Source organism: Stenella coeruleoalba (genome assembly GCF_951394435.1).
Source record: "Stenella coeruleoalba genome assembly, chromosome: 14".
NCBI classification, from domain to species: Eukaryota; Metazoa; Chordata; class Mammalia; order Artiodactyla; family Delphinidae; genus Stenella; species Stenella coeruleoalba.
Genome location: NC_137160.1, coordinates 86,443,726 through 86,462,226, shown reverse-complemented (window position 1 = coordinate 86,462,226; position 18,501 = coordinate 86,443,726). Strand labels below are relative to the sequence as shown.

Below are 18,501 nucleotides of genomic sequence, written 5' to 3'. Positions count from 1 at the left end.
TTTGGCGGGAGCCTTGCGAACTAGACTAATAAGAGAAAAACAAACAGAAGTTTATTCACGTGCTCATTGCGCATACGCAGGGAAGAACTCAGTGACGAGTAATTCAAAAGGGTGCTTAGAACTTGGGCTACTAAAGCATCTTAATAAAAGCACAGTCATTTTGTATGGAAGTGACAAGACAAAGAAAAGGGACTTTGAGCTTCCAAAGGTGGCACGTTGTTTGAAGGTGAATATATAGAGGAAATTCATGGGAGAAAAGGGCTCGTTAGTAAGGTTTGTTACGTAGATTTCCCTGGTGCTGTCTCTGGGCTGATAAGATTCTATCTAGAGTTGTGTCCGGTGATTCAGAATCTTCCCGCCCTTCCTGGTACAGAGGGAGAGGGCAGAGAGTTTTGCTTCTTTTTAATTATCTTCACCTCAAAATGATTGGCGTGGCATACTCCAAACCCCTTCAAATACTACTGAGCACGTTGCATGTGGTGAGTCCAAACGGAGATGTGCTCTCAGGATTTTACTAGGGATTTCCTGTATTTACACAGGATTGCCTGGATTTGGGAGATTTGCTCCAAAAATACAAAATATCCATTGACAAATTTTTATTTGATTACATGTCAAAAGGATAATAATTTAGGTAAATTGGCTTAAATAAAATATTTAAATTAATTAATTTTTTTTTTTACTTTTTAAAATGTGGCCTCCAGAAAATTTTAACTTACATATGTGGCTTACATTTTGTTTTTAATAGACAGTGCTGGTCTAAGAGCACCGTGAAATGTCTCTTATCTATTCATACAGGCAACATATTTACTGAGAAACTGCTATGTGCAAAGCACAGGATACCCAAGAGGGAATAAGGACAGAATCTCTGTCTCCCTTGCCAAGGGTCCCCCTGAATTAAGAAATGACTGATCCAGGCTTTAAATCCAGGGGCGTCAGACTTTTGAGCTGTACCGGGTCCCCCCGCCACAACCCTCTCCTTGATCTATGGTTAGAATTCCACGTCCTCTCCATGCCATTGGGACAGTCATAACTTCTCCAATCCAGCGTCTGTACTTTCCCAACAGTCCGTCCTTAGCATGTTGGAGCAGGAAGCAAGAACAGGTGGATCTGTGTTATTATCATGTATGTGTCAGGGCAGGCATGACTGGCAATGTAGCATATATGTGGTCTGCCCAAACTCTGGACACACAGAATTGTCTCAGACACACAGACAGAGGGAGCAGTCTAGAAAACAGAGCCCTCAGCTTCTCCAGTCCTTTTCTCACTCCCTCACCATCTGGTGGCCCAGTACCTGCCCACCTGGCCAGAGCAGCCTGGGGTCCTCAGCAGCCCTGGGGGGCAGGAGTGTTGTTTGTTGGCTAAGAGGAGTGGTCATCTCATTGGTCGCTCAAGAAGAAGCAGGACTCTTCCTACAATCTGCTTGTCTTTAATTAACCAAAGAGAGAAAATAGATTCAAGAACATGACGCAGGGTGTCAGATTAGGGGAGGGAGGGAAGATGGGAGGGGGCCCACAGGGCAGGTTTGCAATTACGTGGAGATTCACACTGGTAGCCTCTCTGTGGCTGACTCTTTGGTTCTGACCTTTTGTTTCAGAATTGAAATGGAGCTTAAGATCTTTCCCAAACAGTGGGCTCAATGATCCTAACAGCTGGGGCTGTTGCCAGGTGCACTGCCAGGGAGCTCGAGTGGCACACCTGGTTTTTACAGAGTGTTTCAGAGACATCAGATCAAACTCACGAATAGCTCACATTTATTTAACACTCATCAGGCACGCGGTGCTAAGCAGCTGGCTTGCATGCTGTTCTGCGTGAGGGGCAGTGCGGTGCCGTGGTTAGGGGCTTAGCACTGGCTCCAGGATGCCCAGTTCCGGTGCTGACTTTACCCCCTAAACAGACAGATGACTCTCGCGAAGCAGCTGGGCCTCTTGGTGATTCCCTTTTCTCATATGCAAAAGGGTGGCACTAGTAATGCTCTTACCCCATAGGTTTGTTCTAGGGAATAAATGAGTTAATATGTTTAAAGCACTTGGAACAGACCCAATACATACGCAGTTTTCAATGTTCTTTGTTCTATTAGCATCGAATCTTCATAACAACCCTACGAGGCCACGTATGAGTTTCCTCTCGCTGCTGTAACAAGTGACACACTTTGTGGCTTAAAACAACGCAAATGTTTTGGTTCTGTTTTTGATATTTCGGGAGCTCAGAAGTCCTCAAGTCAAGGTGTAGGCAGGGCTGTGTTCCTTCTGGAAACTGCAGGGGAGAATCGTTTTCTTGCTTCTTTTGCCTTCTAGAGGAAGCCTTGCATTCCTTAGCTCATGACCTTTTGTTTGCATTGCTCTGACCTCTGCTTCCCTGTCACATCCTTTTCTCTGTATCCCTCCCGTCTCCCTCTTTCCCTTAGAAGGACCCTTGCAATGACATTGAACCCACTTGGATAATCCTGGGTAGTACTTTCTAAAACCGTGCAAACTCAGACTGGGACTTGAACCCATGGTCTTTTAATTGAGATCACACACCTGGTCTCAGGATTTAATGAGGCTCAGGTTCTTTAAGTCTTATGGCAGAAAGAATTCAGTGAGAGACAAAGTGATAGGTAAGAAGTGGATTTATTTAGAGAGGTACACATTCCATAGACAGAACGCAGTCCGTCTCAAAAGGCAAGAATGGCCTTGGGAGAAACACAGAGTGTGGGCCATCTCAGAAGGCGAGAGGTTGCACAATACGGAGTGGTTAGTTTTTATGGGCTGGGTAGTTTCATAGGCCAATGAGTGGAGGATTATTCCAAGTATTTCGGGGAACGGGTGGGGATTCCCAAGAATGTAGCCACCGCCCACTTTCTGGCCTTTTATGGTCGGCCTCAGAGCTGTCATGGCGCTGGTGGGTGTGTCATATAGATGCTGATGCATTACGATGAGCGTATAATGAGGCTCCAGGTCCACCGGAAGTCGAATCTTCTGCTATCCTGGACCTAGCTGGTTCTAACCAGTCTATGTTATGTCCTATGGCTGTATCATTCTTTTAAAGGTTGTGCCCCGCCCCCTTCCCTCCTGTTTCAATTCCATCTCCAGATCCTTAATCACATTTGCAAAGTCCCTTTTGTCAAATAAGTTAAAGTTTTCACAGCTTCTAAGAATTCGGATGTCAGCATCTTTGGGGAGCCATTATTCAGACTCCCAGAAGTTGTTATTACTATTATTGTTATCATCATCATCATCACCATCGTCATTATACCTGAGACATCAGTATGTCTTCCTTAAAAATAACAAGGAAGGTTAATTTGGGCCATACCCAACTGAAATTACAAATCAAACATAATGGTGGCATTTACAAGTTTGTGCAAGACCATGATTTCTTTCAGGATTGAGTTGTACATTCTAACCCGTGCAAGTGGCAGAATCAGATTTGCACCAGGTCTGTCTGATTCCTGACTCTTTGCCTTGACCACCATGTGCGAGAAGAAGGGACGTATTGTATCAGACTCCCACAAATGTTCGACAAAAACATTAATCGGGGGCCAACGGCTTACCTAGACTGGCTCTCATTTCGCCTTTTGCCCATTCATTCAGGTCTCCTGAGGCATCCTATATGTTAAGCGTTGAGCTAAGGGTAAACATGCCAACGTGCATTGACTATCTAGAATCCACCTTGTGCTTCCACCGGCCTGCTGTAACTGTGTACTTTGCTCTGTATACTGCGGCGTTCCTGAATATTGTGTGTAGGGCAAAATCGAAACATGGCATGTATGTTTCCTCTTTGAAGACTCTTCTGGTGGGTCCTTTTGCAGAGCAAAGCTTTGAGGAAGGAGACTGATTAATGCCATGTTAAAAAATTAAATGTCGCAAATACAGATTTCAATATTTCAACTCAAGTCTGTGAGACACGCATCTTAGCTCTTCTACCATCATTTAATTTCTGTTCAGGCAGACATACCTAAACACCTACCTCAAAGACTTCCCTTACCCCCCAGAGTGGTTTGTTGCAAAGGATTTTGATGCATTTACGAGTGGCGTGGAAGTGGGGAGTAGTCTTCATAGCCCCACTAGGTTTTCCTCACACCTGGTAAGGAGTAGGGGCCCTAGAATGATCCTGGGGAATTCTAGAGCAGTTTGGGAGTAAGTTGAACGTGAGCTGGACCTAGAGGAAGGTTGTGTTGGAATGACCCCTGCATGGACAGGAGGCCCTACTAGATATGGTCCCCATGCCCCACTCCCAGGATAATTTCATGGCACTGCTTCAGCCTATTGGAACTTAGATGCATCCTTGGGGAGCAAGGAGGAGAATCCGAATTGCTTGAAATTAAACTCTTGTCCCTAAAGGTAAAAGACTTCATGAGAAAAATTAATTTCAGTTACAGAAAATAAACGAGAAAATGATATTACTTTACAGACCTGAGTTTGTGGCCTAAAAGCCATCCCACCAGAAATAAATTTTTGTATCTTGAGGTTGTTTAAATTGGAAGCCCATTTGCTTTTACTATATAAAGTCGTTTATTTATTATTTAAATCAGTTATTAAGAAGCAGAAGATTCTAGAACTTTCCATGTCCACCCGAGGCCACGAGTGTCCTTGATACAAACAGGGAAGAGTGATTTAGGGTAGAAACGAGGAACATCATCTCATTTGTTACTTCTGAACTTTGACTCTGGGTGATTACAACTTTTTTTTTTTACTTGTTTTCTTGTTTTTGGCTGCGTTCAGTCTTCGTTGCTGCACGTGGGCTTTCTCTAGTTGCGGTGAGCAGGGGCTACTCTTTGTTGCGGTGCACAGGCTTATCATTGCGGTGGCTTCTCTGGTTGCAGAGCACAGGCCCTAGACTGTGTGGGCTTCAATAGTAGTGGCGCATGGGCTCAGTAGTTGTGGCGCTCAGGCTCTAGGCGCACGGGCTTCAGTAGTTGTGGCTCACGGGCTCTAGGGCACAGCCTCAGTAGCTGTGGTGCACGGGCTTAGTTGCTCCACGGCATGTGGGATCTTCCCGGACCAGGGCTCGAACCCGTGTCCCCTGCGTTGGCAGGCGGATTCTTAACCACTGCGCCACCAGGGAAGCCCCCTTACAATTTTCTTTTTCATGTAATTGATCTTCCTTTATTGGAAAATGCCTCGTAGGTGTTGAAACACTGCTTTGCATCCCAGTCATCCTAGTCCTAAAATTTTTATGTAACTGCAGGGTCTGCAGCAATTTGTGTTTGTTTTCCTGGGTGTGAAACTGATTGTGGACTCCACTGGGATAAGGCGCTTCATTTATACCGGGTAAAAAGATCCAAGGGGAGGTGGAGAGAGAAGAATACTACTTATTCAAACACCAGACAAGGGCTTCCCTGGTGGCAGAGTGGTTGAGAGTCCGCCTCCGATGCAGGGGACACGGGTTCGTGCCCCGGTCCGGGAAGATCCCACGTGCCGCGGAGCGGCTGGGCCCGTGAGCCATGGCCGCTGAGCCTGCGCGTCCGGAGCCTGTGCTCCGCAACGGGAGAGGCCGCAACAGTTAGGGGCCCGCGTAGCAAAAAAAAAAAAAAAAAAACCAGAAAAACAGGCAAAACACACAGCAGAAACACCGACACGTTGAAGAGGGCTGACGGCTGCTTTACGCTGGCTTCACAGCCCTGATACTGCGATCCTGATCCCACACAGAACCAGCATTCTGCTACGATTGGGCTTCAAACCTCCACGGAATTTCTACAGATGTCATTTGTTGGAGTTTTTTTTTTAATTTTTCAATCATCATCTTAGTAAATGGATAGACTATCTGCCAATTGCACAAGTACAAATCCCAGAATCGTTCCTTTTCCTCAACCCTAGATGTGACCTATTAGCAAATCCTGCTGGTCTTACATCTCAGATTGAGTTCCTCCGGATGCAAAATCTGGGACAAGGATGTGAGAGCGAGTGATTAATTTTGCAATAGCTCCTTCCAAGGAGGCACCGAAATGGACCTGGGGAAGTGAGAGGAGAAAAAGAAGGAAGGCAGCACAGGGTGGAATGAGCCCCATCCGGATGGGATGCTCTCCCCAAAGCTCTCCTCTCACAATGATGCTACCAATCTCTTCAGCACGATTCAGGGACGTTCACTCTCCTGTTCAGAAGCCTCCAGAGGCCTCCACGTTGCCCGCTCCCCTTCCTATGCCATTCTGGGCTGGCATCATCCTCCACCACTTCATCCTGCAACCTCTGCCTTGCAGCCATGCTGGCATTTTTCTAGTTCTCTAATACAGCCATCCGCTTATTCTTGCTTCAGGCTTTTGCACCTACCGTTCTCTTTGTCTGGAACCCTGTTACCCAGGGATAGCTGGGTTTATTCCTAAATTCTCCGCTTAAATGTTGTCTCACACCTACCCTGTGGAAAGTAGTGCCCTTCCACGCATGGCGTCCAATGACTCCTCACGGCTCTGTTTATTTCCTTCATAGCACCGTGTTTTCACAGTCTGATAGCGTCTCATTGATTTAGCTCAAGTTTATCTATTTTCCCTCTAAGAATATACTTTCCAAGTATATTCCTCTCGTCTACTTGTCTACTGTTCCAACTACATAGACGAGTGTCTTATTCATAGAAAGTTCTCAGTATTTATTGAACGGACAGATGAATGAATTTCATCCTGTCTGTGCCCCGGTTTTCCTGACTATATCCAGTCATTTCATGTAATGACTCTCTCTTTCCACGGCTGAAGGCAGCTCTGAAAGTCACAGCATCCTGAGATCTCACCGTTCAACACGGCCTGGCTCTTCCAAACCCACCCTTCACTTAGAGGACAACATAAATGAGAGAAAATGTAAATCTGGACCCCGAAGTTAACCTCAAGTTTTTAAATCAATGAAATTTCACAGTCTGGTAATTTCTTTCCACCCAAATGCCCTCTTTGTCAGAGGAAAAAAAGGGCTTTTTGGACAGAACATTTTGGTCGGTAGAATATAAATTGAAATACAAAGCCATAATTTGCTTCATTCTTTGAAACATTACCTAATGTTCTGTCTCAAAGAGAATGGTAACAGGATGACCTGACTTTCCTCTTCTCCTAGTTCTACTCCGTAAAGTCTTGATCCAAATTTATTTATTCAGTTATTGAGCTATCGTTGATTTACAATATTGTGTTAGTTTCAGGTGTACAGCAAAGTGATTCAGATATATATATACACACACATATATTCTTTTTCAGATTATTTTCCACTATAGGTTATTACAAGATACTGAATGTAGTTCCCTGTGCTACACGGTAAATTCTTGTTGGTTATCTATTTTTAAAAAGTATTTATTAATTTATTTATTTGGTTGTGTCGGGTCTCAGTTGAGGCAGGCAGGTTCCTTACTTGCGGCTTGCCAGTTGTGGCACCCGGCCTCCTTAGATGTGGCATGCAAACTCTTAGTTGTGGCATGCATGTGGGATCTAGTTCCCTGGCCAAGGGATCAAACCTGGGCTCCCTGCATAGGAGCACAGAGTCTTATCTACTGCATCACCAGGGAAGTCCCGGTTATCTACTTTATATATAGTGGTGTGTATCTGTTAAACCCATACTCCTAATTTATCCCTCCCCCGCTTTCCCCTTTGATAACCATATGTTTGTCTTCTATGTTTGTAAGTCTGTTTGTTTTGTAAGTAAGTTCATTTGCAGATCCAAACGTTTAAGTGAGCATCTCCACCTCAGAGAACTCCTACAGCAGGAGGTGACTGTCACAGCCCTTGGGGTTTCTGTTTATTTGTTTGGTGTTTAGAAGAACTTACTTAGGAAAACCACCCAATTTTAGCTTCTTCCAGGTGGAAATTTTGAGATGCAGAGAGCAATCCAAAACATTATTATTTGGCCAAAGGTTTGAATAAAGAACTTGGAAAACATGTGCATTTTAAAAGCCAATATATTATCTGGGCCTCTGGCCTCTGTCCCCAGTAGAGCTGTGTCCTCCACAGTTGTGAGGGAAGAGAGAGTGAATTTTTTTTTTTTTTTTTGCGGTACGCGGGCCTCTCACTGTTGTGGCCTCTCCCGTTGCGGAGCACAGGCTCCGGACGCGCAGGCTCAGCGGCCATGGCTCACGGGCCCAGCCACTCCGCGGCGTGTGGGATCTTCCCGGACCGGGGCACGAACCCGTGTCCCCTGCATCGGCAGGTGGAGTCCCAACCACTGCGCCACCAGGGAAGCCCGAGAGAGTGAATTTTTATATGCATGAACCCGTTTCCGTGCTGCTGGGAAAGCAATCTCTCCAGCCACATGTTTTTCAGTGGCTGGTCCTTGCCGTGCGCTCACCTCCCTGTGCAGGGCCTTTGCCCCTGTGCTTCCCTCTGTCCGGTGTTTTATCTAGATCACATCCTAACGCCTCTAGGGAATCCCGTGCTTCAGGCCACATGTCCTCAGAGTGGCCTGCTCTGACCTCCCTGGCCACCTTGAGTGTCGCATCAGAGCTGTCCCTGCCCCAGCTACCACTCTTCTGCCATAGTTGAAACCTGTGCAAAGGTCTGTGTGAAGATTTGATTAATACTTACAGTGGAGAGTGCCTGGATCCCCATCTCTGGGCACCATCCCGCGTGTGCCCGATTTCACCTGCTTTCCTTTCCAGGATCCAGCACCTGAGGCTTTTTCTTACCAAATCCCACTTTGCTGCCTTGCATAGACGCCAGGGAGTGCCTGGGAATTTACATCCTCCCGGGGTGGCCCTGAACCAGAAGGAGTCCTAGGAGGTCACCCACATAACAGCTTAGCCTTTAACACCTCCCTGGCTCGCTTTCTTAGCTTTCCGTCCAGCTGAGAAGCTGGAAATTTCCTGAAGAGGAAATTGTTTACTGGACTCACTTCCCTGCAAATCTCTTATTTCCGGAATTTCAGACCCTCAGTTCCCTGTTGCCTCCGGTGTCCTGGACAGAGTATTTGTCCATCCAGCCCGGTAAGCCTATTGCAAGCTCTGGGCTGTCGTGTTTGGTTCAGCCTCTGAGCAATACAGTGTGCGTGGACAACACCCCAAGGAGAGAGCTTGGTGGCCGATATGGGGCTCATCTCTGTGCCCGTCCCCGCTCCCTGGGATCTTTGCCCTCCGGTCTCCATCACCGTGGTACCGACCAGGGTTCTTGGCCTCCTTAATCAATAGAAATTGATCAGAGGCCAGACAAGAAATTCAGGCAAGGCCTTACTGGGGCCCCTGCTGCAGCGGGGGGAGCGGGAACCAGTAACAGCTTCCCTTGCTCGCTCACTCCCCGAGGGTGGGGGGCAGCTGGCTCATTATATGGGGTGAGGGGAGGGGTGTGTCCAGGGGTCGGGCTGGAGGCGTGGCTCAGGTGGTCTGCCCCCCGCTTTGGTGGTGTTGAGTGCAGGGGGCATGCGCGGCCCTGCGTTGGCTCCCAACCCCCCGCTTTTGCTCCTGGCTCTTCAGAAGTGGCAGTTGGATTTTTTTTTTTGGTCTTTTTGTATCTTGTTGTCCGTAATTTGCCCCAACTGCTCATGCACGGTTATCTTTAGTCCCTTATAGTTTCTTTGTATTCTGTTACTGGAGGAGACGTGTGTCCAGGCGCAAACCCTGCAGCAAAAGGCCCCGGCTCCCAGGTCCCAAATTGTCTCAACTGCAGGTGCTCTCCAGTGCCTTGAAACAGCTGTTCTGTGGCCTTTAGGCCGCTTGTGTCATTATTAGCCATGGAACAGTTCGTCTGTATGAGCGACTCCTTCATCACCGTCATAGAAGGCAGGCTACTCACTGAAGCAGGCTGGCCATCACCTTGATTCCTTTCACCTCATCTTCCAGGGCTCCGTTTGCCGTTAAGGGCAAGATGTAAACTGTAGCCTCCACTTGGAAAGTGCAGCCCAGGCTGCCCGCTTGGCAAGCAGATGGTATTCTTGTTCAAAGGAGAGCCGTAAGCTTCTCCTCCAGGTGCAGGTATATTGACAAGCAAAGATTGGGCTGGATTTTAGTGCCCAGTTTCCCCCTGCCCCGAGGGGTCCCCTCATGCAGCCCACCGTCTGTCCCATGCACATGGGAGCCCTATCACCTCCGATTGCAGGCTGCGTAACTTTCCCTGTTAATTATACTTAAAAAGCAATTTTTGCACTTTGATCTCAACCACGGAAGAAAAAAAGACATCGGAGGGCAAAAACCTAGAAGGACGTCACCAAAGCTCCAACGGGGGTGAATTCGGTCATTTTTATAAACTGTTTACAATGCTCTTGGGCTACTTTTCAAAGTGGAAAAATAATTTAAAAGTCACGTTTATAACAGTATACTTTCAAAATATGAATAGGACCGTGCAAAATTATGTCCACCATTTGAAAAAAAACTGAAGCGTGTGTAAGATGAGTTATTAATTTTTAGTTCTGGGAGGAGGAACCAGAGGCATTTTTTTTCTTTATTTCTTCTACTTTTCTAGATTTTGTGTCATGAGCCTGAATTGCTTTTTTTCGGTCAGTTTGATTACATTTTTAACACAAGAAAATATATGTGAAGCTTGTATTAGTGTAATAATCAAGACCACAGTTTTTGGAGATACGGTCACGGCTTTGAGTGTGGCTCAGCTAGTTCCTAGTCTTGACCTTGAGAAGGATGCTCTGAGCCTGTTTCCTCACCTCTGATATGGGGGGAAACACACATGCCTCAGACGGTTGTTGTGAGTGAATAACAACACACACTAAGGATGTTTAATACTCAGTCTGACCCAGACTTGTTAAATGGAGTCTCATTATTACTATTCTCGTAGTTATTGTTAATATTATTCAAATTATGTTAATACACTATTGTTGATCACAATAAAGATTAATGCTAATAAATATTACAGTTGACCCTTCAACAACATGTGTTTGAACTGCAAGGGTCCACTTATACGTGGATTTTTTCCAAGGTAAATACTACAGTCTTGCAAGATCCAGGGTTGGTTGAATCCACTGATTGGGAATCACGGATAAGAAGGGTGGACTGGAAGGTCTACTTGGACTTTCCAGTGCAGGGAGGGTCGGGGCCCTAACCCCCGCGTTGTGCAGGGTCAACTGTAATATTAGTCAAGATCTACTCACTTACGAGAAAGGACAGTTTGTTTCTTCAGAGCCTTGTGTTCTGAGAGGCCATCGGTCTGGCTGGAGTCTACAGGTGAGCGTGGACGAGCTGGTGGGAACATAGGGCAACGGGGGGTGAAGGCACTGCCCTCCCCCCCGATCCCCCTGCCGTCCTGTGCTTAACTAACTGCCCCCTTCTCTGCTTCCACCCTCTGACTGGCCGCACCTTGAGGACTTGTTAATTACTCCATTCTTTGTGTGTTCCCCAAACCAGGCACACAGCAGGTGCTCAATAAGTGCATGTGACATGAATCAGGGGACCAGCATCCAACAGCCAAGCTACCCTTGTTCTACTTGATCATTTTAGCAGGAAGGAAGAACTGCAGACTGTCTATCTGGAAAGATTGTTTTGTCCACCTGGCAGTCTGAGAGGCTCACATCACCGTAAAAAGGCAGCACCTTATTTAAAACGGTGCACACTCAGCTCCCTTGGGACCTTATGTGCAGCGTGGAGCTGACACCCATCCTAGGGAGTCAGAGGTCAGACACCTACAGACTCATTCCGTGGGGTCCCACGTTCACATCCCAAGGGTAGGTGGGCTTGGCGGGAAGGGCAGCGCTGATGCAGGAAGGAGAGCAGACGTCCTTGAGGAACCTCCCGATTTTTTTCAGGGTCTGGTAATACTGGAGCTGTGTCCCTCCCTAGGCGAGGTCGTATTTGAGTCTTACATTTCCAATAAAAGAGACATTTTGACACCATGAGGCCCTGATCGCCTGAAGTGACCAACGGAAAGTTTTTAATGATAGTTGGAGTCACTTACGTCTACCAGGTGGCCAAGCAGCCTGTTTCTCCTGAGAGGATTCCAGTTTTAAAAGCAGGACAGTCCCAGGGGAAATGGGACCCACTGGTCCCCCCAACACGGCCTCTTAGCTCTGCCGACACCATGGCATGTGCTCCCTGAGGGAGGCGGTTGTCACACAGCCTCATTGTCTCAGGCTCTCAGAACCAGGGTAGCTCGGTTGACCCCAGTGGACCGCGGAGGTATCTGCCCGACGCCAGCTGGCCTTTCTTAGAGTTGAACTTGGGGCAGAAGTGAGGCAACCAGCATTAGACTCAACCACAGTCCTCTTTCTCTTGATCTGAAGCCCGATTCTTTTAAAGCAATGCCTGAGCTGGCGAGGCAGGGAGCTTGCTTTAGGCGTGGACGTGGTTTCTACAGAAAAGAAGGTACTGCAGGCTGTTTGACAACCCACGTGCAGCCATGCTGTGGGAGAACAGAGCTCCCCTGGTGCCTCGATTAAGAAACAATCACAGGGGGCTTCCCTGGTGGCGCAGTGGTTGAGAGTCCGCCTGCCGATGCAGGGGACGCGGGTTCGTGCCCCGGTCCGGGAAGATCCCACATGCCGCTGAGCCTGCGCTCCGCAAGAGGCCACAACAGTGAGAGGCCCGCGCACCGCAAAACGAAAACAAAAACAAACAAACAAGAAACACTCACAGGGACTTCCCTGGCGGTCCAGTAGTTAGGACTCCGTGCTTTCACTGCTGAGGGTCCGGATTCAATCCCTGGTTGGGGAACTGGGATCCCACAAGGTCATGCGTCGCGGCCAGAACCAAAACCCAAAAAAACAGTAACAATATATGAACCCCATCGGCTTCTCACAGACTCTCCCATAATGATACAGATACTAGCCCCACACCACCCCCAGGCAAATCCATGCAGACAGAGAGTAGATCAGTGGTTGCCTGGGGCTGGGAATCTGGTGAGGGGGTGGGGAAATGGGGAGCAAATCTGATGAGTATGGAGTTTCTTCTTGGGATGATGAAAATTTTCTAAAATTGATGTGATGCACCACTGTCAACCATTGAATTGTACACTCTAAATGGGTCCATTTTATGTTACGTGAACTATGTCTCAATAAGGCTGTTATTAGTAGGCAGGCTTCTCAAAAAACTAAAAATAGAACTACCATATAACCCAGCAGTCCCACTACTGGGCATATACCCTGAGAAAACCATAATTCAAAAAGAGTCATGTACCACAATGTTCACTGCAGCTCTATTTACAATAGCCAGGACATGGAAGCAACCTAAGTGTCCATTGACAGATGAATGGATAAAGAAGATGTGGCACATGTATACAATGGAATATTACTCAGCCATAAAAGGAACAAAACTGAGTTATTTGTAGTGAGGTGGATGGACCTAGAGTCTGTCATACAGAGTGAAGTAAGAAAGAGAAAAACAAATACCGTATGCTAACACATATATATGGAATCTAAAAAAAAAAAGTTCTGAAGAACCCAGGGGCAGGACAGGAATAAAGACTCAAATGTAGAGAACGGACTTGAGGACACGGGGAGGGGGAAGGGTAAGCTGGGACGAAGTGAGAGAGTGGCATGGACATATATTCACTACCAAATGTAAAACAGACAGCTAGTGGGAAGCAGCCGCATAGCACAGGGAGAGCAGCTTGGGTGCTTCGTGACCACCTAGAGGGGTGGGACAGGGAGGGTGGGAGGGAGGGAGACGCAAGAGGGAGGAGGTATGGGGATATATGTATATGTATAGCTGATTCACTTTGTTATACAGCATCAACTAACACAACAATGTAAAGCAATTATATTTCAATGAAGTTGTTAAAAAATTATATAATTTTTTAAATTAAAAAAATAAAACTTATTTAAAAACATCACTCTCTTGTCTTCAACCCCAAAATTCTCTTCCCTCAACCAGCCAAAGGAACCACAATCCCACTGGAACTTCAAACAACAACAAATGCAAAAAATAATCGGAATAAAAGTACACCTTTACCCCAGACGAGAGATCAACACAGTTTTCCATTCAATGTCCAGGCTCTCCTCCTCCTTCGATGTGAATTGGACGTTCACTGGGGGGAGGGGGGGAAACAGCATCTGCATCACCCTGGAACACGTCAGGACGCTCATTTTCTCCTGGTGACCCCGAGCATGCTCACATCTGAGAACTGCTGATGGAGATGACAGTGGATGGGTGACCGGAAGTTTCCCTTGTTAGGAATGACTGTGGATCAGCCCAGAAACCAAGAGGCAAACAAGCCGACAGTGTATAGTTTTCCTTCTAGACCAGCAGACGGTTTATTTCTTTAACAAGTTGTACATTTGGCGGGGAGAAGAAATAATAGGAGTTCAGTGAAATAAGAGACAGCCCACAAGATACTGACTTGTCAAGCCATGGAAAATGTTTTAATGACAATTGGCATCACAGGTATAAATAAATAGCTCCTTTTTCCCGTCTCTAATATGTGCTAGAAATATCTTTTTAAAAGGTCCAGCTAAGGTTATTGAGGCTTCGAGGACCCTTTCTTAGCTATCGATTTTAGTAATTAAAAAAATAAACACAGGAAGCATTCCTCCCGGTATCTGCGGGCGCCGCCCCACGGAGAGCATCACGTGACAGCCGGGCGGCTTCGTCCCCAGCAGCTGCGGACAGAACGGAGTATTGGGGTTTGTGCCCCTACCTCGTGGTCTCCTCTGCCTCGTACACTTCACTTTGGATGAGTGCATTTTGCAATGGGCTGCTACACGACTAGGCTGGTACCAAAAAGCACAGCTGATTGCCAATCTAACGTAGATGTTCGTGTTTTCCGTTTATGCTGGTATATATACCCTGCCTAACGAAGTAAGAAAAACAACGGAAAAACCCTCAGTTTTTTTTATCCTTGTTCATTTGGCAATAGCAGCATGTCTCGGGATAGATCTACCCTGTGAGGCTCGTGCTCGTGACTCTTGGGTCTGGTTTCTCTCCTGTGGATCGGACCTCATCTTCCCCTGGGAGAAGCATCCGCACGACACCAGTGATGGAGTCCTGGAGGGGTCAGGGGAACCTGGCTGGGCTCTGTGCTATTGGCTGTGTCCCACGGGTCCAGCCTCTGCCAGTGTCCTACCCACTGGCTTTGGCCCTGTGGTGGGTGTAGTGGGGATGGGTGAAGGCATCTTCCCCCATCCCCCCAAAGGCTCTGAGAACTCCCCCTGATTGTAGAAAACCCGGCAAATATCAACAAGGCTGGAGGGATACAGAAAAGCATCAAACGCAATCCTTAAAGAGTGGATTAACTGACATCGTTGCTAAGCATTCATCGGATGTTTAGGAATATAATTTGTTTAATTTAGGAAAATATACCATTGGATTCTCAGGAATAGACATTAAATATAAATCAAGTGGAAGTCTAAGACACAAAAAGAAAAAAGGAGGGGAAAAAAGAGAATGTGGAAAAAGAAAAGATTATTAAGTAGAGATGTAAAACTCCTCAGGTCTATCCCAAGAGGCAACCAATATTCAGAAACGTCTCCTCCCCAAGCCCAGGGTGACAGTCCAAGGCTGTCCTCGGAAAAGGAAAGGAATACTGAATTAAAACGGAAAATGTCTCTTAGCAGGCCCTAGTTTTAATATATTTTGCTCCTTTATTAGAAATATAAACAGATGATTACTTGTCTTTTTATTTGTCTTTTTGCTTTTTTTTTTTTTAACAAATACTTTTTGGTAGCTTGTCTGGGTTATATTTTGACTCATAAAATAACCTTCCCAATTTGGCCCTGCGCAGGTCAAACGTCTCCAAGAAGCTCCCTTCCCCGAGTTTATTCCGCCTACTTGCGAACATCTGTCGTCATCAACCTCTGATTACAAAAAAATGTCCCTTTCCGGCTTCAGAATTTCCAACTGGTTTCGAAGGGGGACCCCAACGATTCCCTGTTCAGCCCCAGAGCTACTCTGGAACCGAAGGAGGGTGTCCAAGCGCTGGCCCTTCGGCCAGAGGGGCCTAGGCTTTGTCCTTGAACTTCTCCAGGTGTTCTCTGAGCTCTTTGGGGGCGCCCACGCCCACGTCCTGGCGCACCCACTGGATGTCCTCGTCGGTCCCGCCGAGGATGGAGTTCACGGTGGGACAGCTGTCGTCGGCGGGGATGGTGGTGAAGGTGGTGAACTTCACCTTTTTCCTCTTGGAGGTGGGTGAGTGCAGGGGCTCGAGCTTCTGGTCCTTGCCCTGTCTGTCCCCGGAGTCGGCAGGCCTGGGGACCTGGCTGTGCCCGTGCTTTTGGGAACCTCCGTTGAGCAGGAGGCGGTCGCTCTCGTCTATGACGGTCGTGTGCTCGTCCTGCCGGGGGGACCCGTCGCCCACGTCCTCCAGGAGCTCCGCCTCGTTGCCCAGCCACACCCAGTCGTGCGAGTGGGTCACGGAGGCCTGGCCTTCCAGGGGCACCTGCTTGTGCCTGTACTTGAGGGCAAAGGTGGCGCAGTTGATGAGGAAGACGAGAATGGCCAGGCAGAAGACCCCCAGCAGGGCGTACATGCCGATCTCCAGGTCGCTCAGGCCGCGGGGCGCCTGCACCAGGTCGCCGGCCCCCGGCCCGCCCCCCGCCCGCGGCAGGTCCACCTGTGCCGGGAAGTTGGCGAAGTCGATGGGGATGGTCTGCAGCTGGCCCTCGCCCGCCAGCCGGGCCCCGTCCAGCCGGCTGTTCTTGCCCACCTTGTTGTCCAGCAGCGACTTGGCCGTGGGGCTGCCCCTCCGGGGGGCCCCGTCGTCGCGCTCCGCGGAGGAGCTGCCGTACCAGGGCCCCTCCTGGCCCTTCTGGCGCCGGCCGCTGGCGTGGTTCTTCATCTCGGCCTCCTCGTAGGCCCCGCCGGGGCTGGAGTCGGCGTCATTCTGGCCGAACTTGACCCTGACAGTGCCGACGCCCACGGCCAGGACGCTCTTGCGTTTGGATTTCTGGCAAGCCTCCGCGATGGTCAGGTCCACTCGGACCAGGGGTCCCTGGCCTTCCCCTTCGGCCATGACAACGGGCCACCTGGGCGAGCGGGGCTGGGGGACTGACACGACGGCCTCGTCCAGGGACGTGGCGGTCAGGGTGAAGTCCTTGGTGTCGTAGATGTCCAGGGGCGTCACTGAGCCATCGCTGAACTGCAGCCAAGTGCTGAGCACGGCTTCCTGCAGGGAGAGGGGCAGTTAGAAAGCCACGGGGAGGCGAGGGGGGGCGGACGCCTCTTCTCTGGGGATCGCGCCTGCCGCCATGCTAGAACAGAACCCAAAGACTTAGGGGCAGGACTTAAAATCCAGACCTGGTGGCTGATGAACCTGGGGAAAAAAATCCAGGTTTTATATCAAGATCCGAGAATCACCTTAACGGAAACAAGAACCAATGTGGACAGGCAGTGACAGCTCCAGTGTAATCCTTACCCAGGGAAAAGACCCCACAGAAAGCCCTCCCTGAATTCAGGCTCCACTGAACTTATCACCAGCGACGTCACTTGAGCGCGTCTGCTGGGTCTTCACATTATCCTACGCCTCGCTCTGATGTCCCCCCTCCTATCAGAACCCTTGTGATGACATTGAGTTCAGTATGTTCCGTTCTCCGCATAATCCATGGTAATCTGTCCATCTCAAGATCCTTAATCACATCTGCAAAGTCCCCTTTGGCACATCAGGTGCCGTATTCACAGGGTCTAGGAATCACACGTGGCCATCTATGGTGCGCCATTATTCCAGCCGCCATGGGGATGATGGTAGCTAAGGTGTCCATAGTGCTTCCTGGGTACCAGCCACTGTTCTACGTGGTTTTCATTATCAACTCATTTAATCACCACAACAGTATACAAGGTACACACTATTATCTATACTTCTCATTCTGCAGGTGAGTAGACTGGATCACAGGGGGGACCCAAGGCTCACTCAGGTTTCCACCGCTAAGTGACAGAGCTGGGTGTGAGTCCAGCCAGTTCATCTCGAGTCTTAGTCTTGGCTGCTAGTCAATCTCCTGGCTGCCTTTGACTCTGAGGTCACTGACCAGGCCAGGGACCGAAGGAAACAACTGTGATGTGTCTGGAATTCTTCCCTGTCCTCTAAGAACAGGCATTGAGTGGTCCAATTTTCATTCATCTGAGCATGTCAAGGACATGAGTTAAAAGCCTCTTCTGTGTCAGGCCGTGTGCCACACACTGAGTAGTCTTGGACAGAAGACTGACAGAGAATAAACAAGACACGGCTGTTCATCGTGGCAGGCTGGGATGCTTCCTGGAGCTGGGCCGGGATGTTAGTTCTGCATATGTTTGATGTGTTAAGTTTTTAATTCTTTTTGGCTGTGCCGCATTACTTGTGAGATCTTAGTTCCCCAACCAGGGATTGAACCTAGGCCCTCAGCAGTGAAAACAGAGTCCTAACCACTGGACTGCCAGGGAATTCCCTAAGTTTTACTTTTTTTTTTTTTTTTTTTTGCGGTACGCGGGCCTCTCACTGTTGTGGCCTCTCCCGTTGCGGAGCACAGGCTCCGGACGCGCAGGCTCAGCGGCCATGGCTCACGGGCCCAGCCGCCCCGCGGCATGTGGGATCTTCCCGGACCGGGGCACGAACCCGTGTCCCCTGCATCGGCAGGTGGACTCTCAACCACTGCGCCACCAGGGAAGCCCCCTACGTTTTACTTTTTAATGTACAGTTCAGTGTACAGGGAGGAAGGAAGGTGACTAGAGATTAGGAGGGAGATGGGTTGGCCCTGGCTGTGAAATGGCCAGGATAGCTCCTGCTAG

The 18,501-nt window shown here is 48.5% G+C and overlaps 2 protein-coding genes across 2 annotated transcripts in view; one reads left to right on the top strand and one right to left on the bottom strand.

Annotated features, from left to right (window-relative positions):
- The window catches only part of SLC15A4 (solute carrier family 15 member 4), a 121,643-nt gene that overhangs the window by 77,791 nt on the left and 25,351 nt on the right, over positions 1-18,501 (top strand). The window lies entirely within an intron of this gene.
- Positions 13,805-18,501, bottom strand: part of TMEM132C (transmembrane protein 132C) — a 370,899-nt gene continuing 366,202 nt past the window's right edge. Inside the window, exon 9 of the mRNA XM_079941945.1 lies at positions 13,805-16,909. Coding sequence (XP_079798071.1) covers positions 15,746-16,909 — 1,164 coding nt within the window. The 3' untranslated portion in view covers positions 13,805-15,745. The remainder of the gene's footprint in view (positions 16,910-18,501) is intronic.